Source organism: Argentina silus (assembly GCF_951799395.1).
Source record: "Argentina silus genome assembly, chromosome: 17".
Lineage (NCBI taxonomy): Eukaryota > Metazoa > Chordata > Actinopteri > Argentiniformes > Argentinidae > Argentina > Argentina silus.
The window spans coordinates 6718737-6726977 of NC_139671.1; the positions used below are offsets into that span (position 1 = coordinate 6718737).

At 45.6% G+C, this 8241-nt stretch overlaps 1 protein-coding gene across 2 annotated transcripts in view; it reads right to left on the reverse strand.

Moving 5' to 3' along the window:
* Positions 1–7381, reverse strand: part of LOC310817910 (glutamate receptor ionotropic, kainate 2) — a gene marked incomplete at both ends in the record, with an annotated part of 47356 nt that extends 39975 nt beyond the window's left edge. For both annotated transcript variants that reach the window (XM_083688646.1, XM_083688645.1), the window contains one exon: positions 7264–7381. In XM_083688646.1, coding sequence (XP_083544772.1) covers positions 7264–7381 — 118 coding nt within the window. The remainder of the gene's footprint in view (positions 1–7263) is intronic.
* Between the last annotated feature and the right edge of the window lie 860 nt (positions 7382–8241).

The window sequence follows — 8241 nt, forward strand, 5'->3', positions numbered from 1 at the left end:
GAACAGTGCAGTGAGCCTCAGAGGGGACGAATGACCCACTTAACCAGCCAGGCACCCAGGGGACTCTGCCTGGGCCTGGTTCCTATTACATTTAGCAAAACGACACTACACACTCGCCAGCTCCACCCACCCACCCACGCACCCCCCTTCCCCGTCCTCCAAGAGCATAAGCCACACGACGGAGGGACTGAGAGACTCGTTTTCAGGAACGAGCTGAATATGAAGTGGTTGGCCTACTGAAAAAATGTTACGATGATGGAAAGAAAGAAGAAGAAGGACAAATGAAATTCAAAGCTTACTCAGCCAGCAGAATTTAGCACAGCCTCTAAGGATGCTGTACAATACCTCCCCGTCGTCATTCACTCATGTGAAAGAACACATTCTGAAGCGATCCGCCTCTACCATGTCACCCTATCGAGCATACATCATCCTTGGGGACATGGAGATGAACATTCAGAATACACCCCCCCCCCCCCCCCCCCCGATTAGCAATGTCAATGACAGCGGATATCCTGCCTTCCTCTCTTTCAGTCGTTCCACTCGTCCTCGTCCTCCTCCTCCTCCTCCTCCTCGTCCTCCTCCTCCCCCTCTCATTCAGTTCAGTGGAGCTGGAGGTGAGTCACCACTATCCTAACCTGACTGAGGAGGGATTAAATCTGGCCTTCAGTACCTAAGCAGCGGGAAGGGTTATGTCTTATTGATTGAATTCTGCATTGCATATGTGTGTGTGTGTGTGTGTGTGTGTGTGTGTGTGTGTGTGTGTGCGCGCACGCGCTTGCGTGTGTGCTTGCGTGTATATGTGTGTGCGTGCGTGTCTGTTTGGACATCTTTTTGATTAACCACTAGACTTGGAAACCAATTTCTCTTTACAGTGGCATCAATCAGTTCAGACCCTTTCATCTGGATATCAATATTGTAGTGTATCCAATTCCACCTTATCTGAGTACAGTTGGAATTCTCCATGATGATCTTACTGTATGAGGTAAAGGATCTGAAGGATATGAACCCCAGGCACCAAACACATCACACTGAAGGCCACAGACAAGCTTCTCTGTGGGTAGTAATAACAGAGTAAGCATACAGTAAACATTTCACACAACCCCCCAATTAGCACTATTATGAGCTCCAAAGACAATCCTCACTGAAATACATGTTTGTTTTTCTTTCGAGAACAACCCCTCTACAGTTTAATTAGGGCTGCAAAACAGTTATGAAGTTATTATAATGTGGCACATATACACACACACACACATTCCGCCCACACACACACACACACACACACACACACACACACACACACACACACACTGGAAAAGCGTGAGCTCCAACACCATGCATGATTCAACCCGGCTGCAGTTATCAAACAAACAAATGTAGTGCAGTACATAGATCTGTGTGAATAGATTAGAGCATCCATAAATGAATCTGTAAATGTAATGTTTAATGTATGAGTTGATCTGGCAGGGCTGAATAAACCTAAGACACGTTCTACTCTATCTATGGCAGTACTGCAAAAACAGGGGAGGTAAATCTGTGGACCGAGAGTAAACACTGTGTGATCCCCAACTCACATGGCTGTTTAGAGTCATCATTAATTCACAGAGACATCCTTTATTCATGGTCTGTCTCTCTCTCTCACATACACACACGCACGCACGCACATACACACACTTTTCACTCTGTTTTCTGTACGTTCTTTCTACGTCTTGGATTCACTCTCTCCTCCTCTCACTCACTCACTCATGCCTCTCTCTGTGTCTCAGTCTGTGTCTCTGTTGCTTCAACTCAACTCACCACTCCTCCTTTCACTTATTTACACTTTCCTTTCCTTTTACCCTTTCCTCTCTCTCTCTTTCACACACTGTCTCTGTCTCAACGCGCCTCTGTGGCTAGAGTTGTGAGCAGCAGACTTCACATCCAAGCCATTGAGCAGAATGTTCCTTGCGCGCGTTTGCAATCCTGACCTTCGGTCGTCTCCGAGGCGAAGGCACGAACCCACACGGCCATTAAGGCTCCTCTCCAGGGACAGTGTCACAGTACAATCACACATGACCTCTGACCCAGAGATACCCAGGTACACCACTGACTGACAGAGAGTGACGATTGATGGGCTGTGAATAAGAAGAGAACCAATCACGTCTCTAGCCTAATGGTACACCAGTAGCAGTGCTCTCATCACTTACATTACGGCATCAACTCTGTAGGATGTTTGTCAAAACCATCATTCTACGTTAGAGTTATTGCCACCGGTTAAATATCATTCGATAGTATTTCGCAGTATCATTGTTGTCAAGGAGCGTACTATTATTTTGTACTTTTTCTGGAATGCTGAAATCAGTGTGTCTATGTGATCCCCCTCACAGGGCAGACGTTGGTCTTAAACTCTGGCTGTGCAACTTATCCCTCTTGCCTTGCGACTAATACACCTTCAAACAAACTAAATGCTAAGCACGGAAAGATGCATTGCTATTTTTTAATTTCACAGCTCAGAGATATTTTCCATTTCAAAATGGCAGAGAGGGCGCAGTCTTGAATTAATCACCGTTGAGAAGGCCTTTTGTATCTGATGCATGACAACACCCAGCAAGACCTTCAAAGACACAGGCCTGTAAACAGGTTTAAGAAATTCATCTAAGAAGATAGTTCCCTGCTTCAAACCCATATGTGTCGCGCTGCATGTTAATGCAAGACAGATCTCCTCTTTGTTCTTGAAAGCTGCGCTGGGTATTTTTAAACCATGGAAATCATTTGCAAGCGGAGGAGAGATAGTTTCACATTTCTATAAGCTTGCAAGTGCCGAGTGACACATGAATATTTTAAGCAGCTTTGTGCCTATTTAAATGTATTTGCTGTGAACAGGGTTGGCAGCGGGCCGGGACACAGGGTAATATCCATAATGCCTGAAATCCCAAACTAAACTCCAGCAAGCTGATAATTCAGACTGGCGGCGCAAAAGCAAATAAAGTCAATTAACTACAACTCCCCTCTCCCTCGTCTCTCCACCCTGTAATTTGACAAAGTACTGCAACTGAGCAGAGAGAGAGAGAGGGGGGGGGGGGGAGTTTGCAAAAACAATAAAATACCTTTATTTAGACCACACGTTGTGAAAACTGTCAAGTAACTCAAGTCTCAAAAGAGGGGATTGCTTCTTGCTAGAAGACCAGAAAAGGGCTTGATTGAATTACTTAAATGAAACACTGCTGTGCTGTGCTAGGCCAGAAATCTCTCAAATAAAGTTTGAGTTAGTAGGGGAAAAAAATCATGAAATAAACAGAATAATTGAGTTTGGGTTTCTCAGAGTAAACATTGCTTTCAGCCATCCTTCCAGCCTTCCTTGGGGATGTGCTTCAGGTTGCGACGTCAAATGGCGGTGGTGATACTGTTATTGTTCTCCAGCATTACGGAACCCAATCCACTTTGCCTGATTATAGAAATTACAGCATTAACTCAATGTCATTGTGATCAAGGTTTTTCCATGGGTGCTCTGAAGGAGTTAGAAAATAAGAAAATAGTTTTCTTATAAAACTCCTCTCTCTCACTGTTCCTTAGTTTATGTTTGTCTTTGTTTCATGTTATTTCATTTATCATTTCCTGTTTATTTTTGTGTTACTCACCTTGTCTCTCATTTCAGACACTTCACCACCTGCCCTTGTGTGTTTCCCGCCTGTGTGATCGTCTACCCCACCCTGATTGGCTTCACCTGTTCCTCATCATCCTTCCCTGTGTATTTAGTCTGTGTGTTCCCCTGTCTCTGTGCCAGTTCGTCTTTGTACCTTGTGTCAAGCGTTCCAGCGATTTTTCCTAGTGTTGAGTATTCCTGGTTATTTTGATCTCTGATAGTGTTATCTGCCTGACTTTTGAACTGCCTACCTGTGTACTAAACTCAGCTTTGGCTACCCCCTTCCTGGATTATCTGCCTACCCACTGACTGCCTACCTGTGTACCAAACCTTTTTTGATAGTAAAGACTATTCTATTGGATTTAAGTTTTTGTCTCTGAGTCGTGCATTTGAGTCCTCTGCTTAAGTAGTCCAGTCATTACACTCTCAGGACTGAAAGACACCACGATGAATGGCTAATGGACTGAGTCTCCTGTTGACAAAAGAAAACTCAGTGATGGCTTACTTTACTTTGGCCACTTCTGTCCATATGTACTGAAGGCCCAATGTACCTGAGTATAATGTTGCATTAGATGGCCTGCTACATGACTCAACCAGCAGATGATGATTATACTGTATGACTCACACTCCATGTGAGAGCAAAATCAATTCCCATCACACAGGTAGTAAAACAGCTGCAAACCTGAATCTGTAGGATGCTCACTTAAATACAGACCCATTTATCCACCATAATCTACCAACACACAACTAGTCTGCCATCTCGTCAAACTTCTCCATATACTCTATACTCACTGGTATACTGTCGTGAAACAGGAGTACCTGTACCCCAACTACAATCCCTAGACAGAACAACAATGCCACGACACGGTTACATCTTTCTCAGCCCGCTCTGCTTGAAACAACGATGCTTGTTTCCAAATATAGATGTTTCGTGGAGCTCAGCTATTTCAGCCGACAAGCTGGAGGCCAGACCAGGACTTTCTTGCGCTGCTTGTCACCGCGTGCTGTAAGAGCGGTGGTGAATACACAGAGGGCCGTAGTAGTGCCTCCGTGTTGCTCTGTGAAAAGGTCTCGGCCTGACAGGAGAACAGTGGTGTTACAAACGGCCGGTCAGTGCCTGTGAGGATGTTATATGAGGGCAGGGAAAGGGGGGGACAAGCAGCCCAGGGAAGGGGGAACAAATGACCTAGGGGACCTGACCTCTCTCTCTCTCTCTCCCACACCCAGCCCCCCCGCTAGGACCAGCTGGGAGGACGCTGAGCAAGCATATAGAGTGAAGGCCCGGGAAATGCTGCTTGGATTTCTTTGGAGTTTTTTTTTTTTGTTATTTCCCTATAGAATCCTCCCCCTCTCTCTATTGTTTTCTAATATAACCATTCTCTGCTTCACCTGATAGGCTTTACATTAAAAACACAATAGAGGCCCTATATCAGGCAGAGAATGGACCCTTGCACATAGTGGCTTTAGTTGCTGCTTCTCATTCTTCAGCCATTTGTGATCTCAGCACATTCTCAATGCTATTCTTGTGTGGCCTCTCATAACTGTCACTAGAACGCGATTAGCATGACCCTAAACATGACGTGTAGGGTGATATCTAAACAAGAGTCATTCATGTTATTACATATATTACATTCAGTGAAATATGAATGTGAAGTAATGTGAACTACCCGCATCTGGGGATTAGAGGCAGTTAAAACGCCAGTAATGATAGATAACGCAATTAAAACGCCAGTGCTGAATATGAACTTCTAGTGTGTTCGCTGATATAGTCTCAACGGATCAGAGAAAAAGTTTGATGTTGCCCGAGACTGTATTTGACTCAAATTACGAACATGTGATTGCAATACTGTAGCAACAGGCCCTTGCGCGGGCTGGCAGGCGAGCCGCTGTCCACGGTCCTGAACGGAGAGTTCCGGGGCAATGACGCGTACGTCTGACGCCGCAAGGCTGAAATCAAACTGGCATGCCGTTTAGCCCCTGAGCAAGAGATCTCAAGAGATGTGCATGAATCACCCAGTCACAGGAGATGTATTTCATTCGTATCTCTCGCGGACTATCGATGCCGGCGAGCCCACTGCAGAGTCAAGCGTCCCTGTCAGACGGCGTGCGAGATGGGAAATCGGTGAGCGCGCGAAGACAGGAGGAGGCTGCAGCAGCAGCAGTAACACAAGCACATCCCGTTGCCATAGTGGCGGCTCGTGCGGACGCGGGCTGACTTTTAAACAGGACCCTCTGGGGGATTGGGATTGTCAGAGAGTGTTGTCAACATTAGATGACATCCGCTGTGAGGAAGAGCCCGCAGTCACTCGAACACGGTCCTCAGCATGCAAACAAAGACTGACAACGCATTGCTTGGAGCTATATAGTCCACGGCGGACCTTATTTTATACTGATAAAGGTACAAAATAAAATAAAATAAATGACAGCCTACTGAGCTGACAAGGTCCTACATCATCAGTGATGGGATATTTGAATGCATGAGAGAGAGAAAAAAACGACTGTCAAGTTTATTGATTGGCCTTGTTTGACTGCGTGATTGATCTGTACTCCAGGGTAATGTTTACATGTAAACATTTACTGCAGAAGACATGCTGGGGTGTCAGCAGTTTAAAGGCCATAAAGACGTTATCCCCCGGTGTGTAGGCTACTGGTTAGGAGAATGTGCCTGTTTGAGGTTTCCTTTAACCACAAGAGTAGTTATTATTAATCTGTGGATTAACATGTTCTGTGTCATACTCCTGAACTCCCGTTTAGATTATTGCTGGGTCAAAGTGATATTTTGGGCCAAAATGGCCAAAAAAGCTCTTGATGAGATCAAGTGGTGGAAGAAGCTAATTGAGATGCTTAACTGCATTGACATATAGTGTTTAAACAAAGACTCATCACAATACAATCGACTCAGAATCAATGTTTTGTTTTGGCTCTCCTGTAAAATTTGGAAAATGTCGCTTAGGCCCTTTGCGCGCCAAGCTCTGGAATTGTTCAGCACAAGAGACCACCAAATGGTCGGATATTGATTGTAAACACTATAAAGACTACTTTATAGTTCACGTTGCTGTGTTCACGTTGCCAAATATATGAAAGATAAAGCTGAAGAAAAGTTGCAAAGTATATATCTTAAAGCGACTCTGTTGCTCAACATTTTCAAGACAGCCTTATATTTGCGCCACAAGCTGTTGCATACAGAAATGTCAATTATGCACAAAAGTTCATTTTCGTTTGGAATGATTGCGTCACACACTTGACAAAATAAAAGGACAAACTGTCACCTTCCATCAACGCTCACCGGTTCTCAATGGGGGCACTAATGCACACCATTAAGTGAATAGCTTGCTTTAGTTTGACCGCGAGAGTCATCTCAATTCTACAATTCTGAATAGGCTAAGTCCCTTATGTGAGTTCAATGCTAATTCGCATCTAAAACATCACATTTTCCATGACAAATGTTTGAGGTTTCACTGTCTCTTGTCTTTGAGGAATAGTCAACAGTGTGCAATAGGGGTTCAAAACAACACGACCATGAATCTCAAACGGGGTCAGCCACGACACCGGCCGAAGCAGCCACAGCCGGGGTATATGCTACAACAGAGTGAATTAATCATAACCTCTTTCTCTCCTCATTAACAACAAGTAGGCTATCTTACCAAATCTTAAAACGTGCGGCATCCCGCGAGAATATCCAAGACACAGCAGCAGAAGCGGGAGCAGCCTGAGGTTGAACCTGAAAACGAGACTAGTTATCAGCGGGGAGGTAATCTTCATGTTGTTTGTAAAATGCACAGTGGTAATCCCCCGTACGCTTTGGTTCCCCCGGAATTCTTCTACGGTCGTTCGGCAGGGTGACGGTAGCCCACGCGCAGGATCACGGCATGGTCACTCGCAGTTCCCCTAAATCCATTAGCAGTCTCGGCATGATTCTCCTACTTCACTGCGCCAAGAAACAATCCTCCGGTTCAAGGGACGGCGGGACATCCATGTCGAGCAGTAAGAATCCGGTGGGGGCCCATAGGCTGGCTAAGGTGAGACACGGAGCGATATCCACACGAGAGTGTCGGCAGGAGAGCGGTAGAGAGCGCCAAGTAGAGCGGAATCGCGATAGCAGCCTATGAGGCACTTTGGGTTGCCTACGCTTCCATTATACTGCACTGCTGCACAGCCTCTGACGTCGAGCCAAGGTTAGTGTGAGCGCGCGCGCCCCAGAGAGATAGCCAACAGAAGAGAAGGGAAGGAAGGGTGAGAGAGGGAGAGATATAGATTGATAGAGAGAGAGAGAGAGAGAGAGAGAGAGAGAGAGAGAGAGAGAGAGAGAGAGAGAGAGAGAGAGAGAGAGAGAGAGAGAGGTTCCGCTAACGACGGAGAGCCAATGATCCCTATCTGCATCCCAAAGGACCCGCTCTTTTAGAAATGGTGTTATTTCCTCCAGCCATGGCTTGCAATCCACCCACCCGCTCAATGATGTAACGCATCTGCTGCGCTTTTTAGATCGAGTATATCTTGTGAGTATTCACACAGACCAAGACGTGTTCTTTCCATATCATGATCAGTCCAATGATGGGATTGCCAGACATTAGGCTACTCGTGGGATCTGCTTCACAACATCTGGTTCCATTCATAAAAGTGAT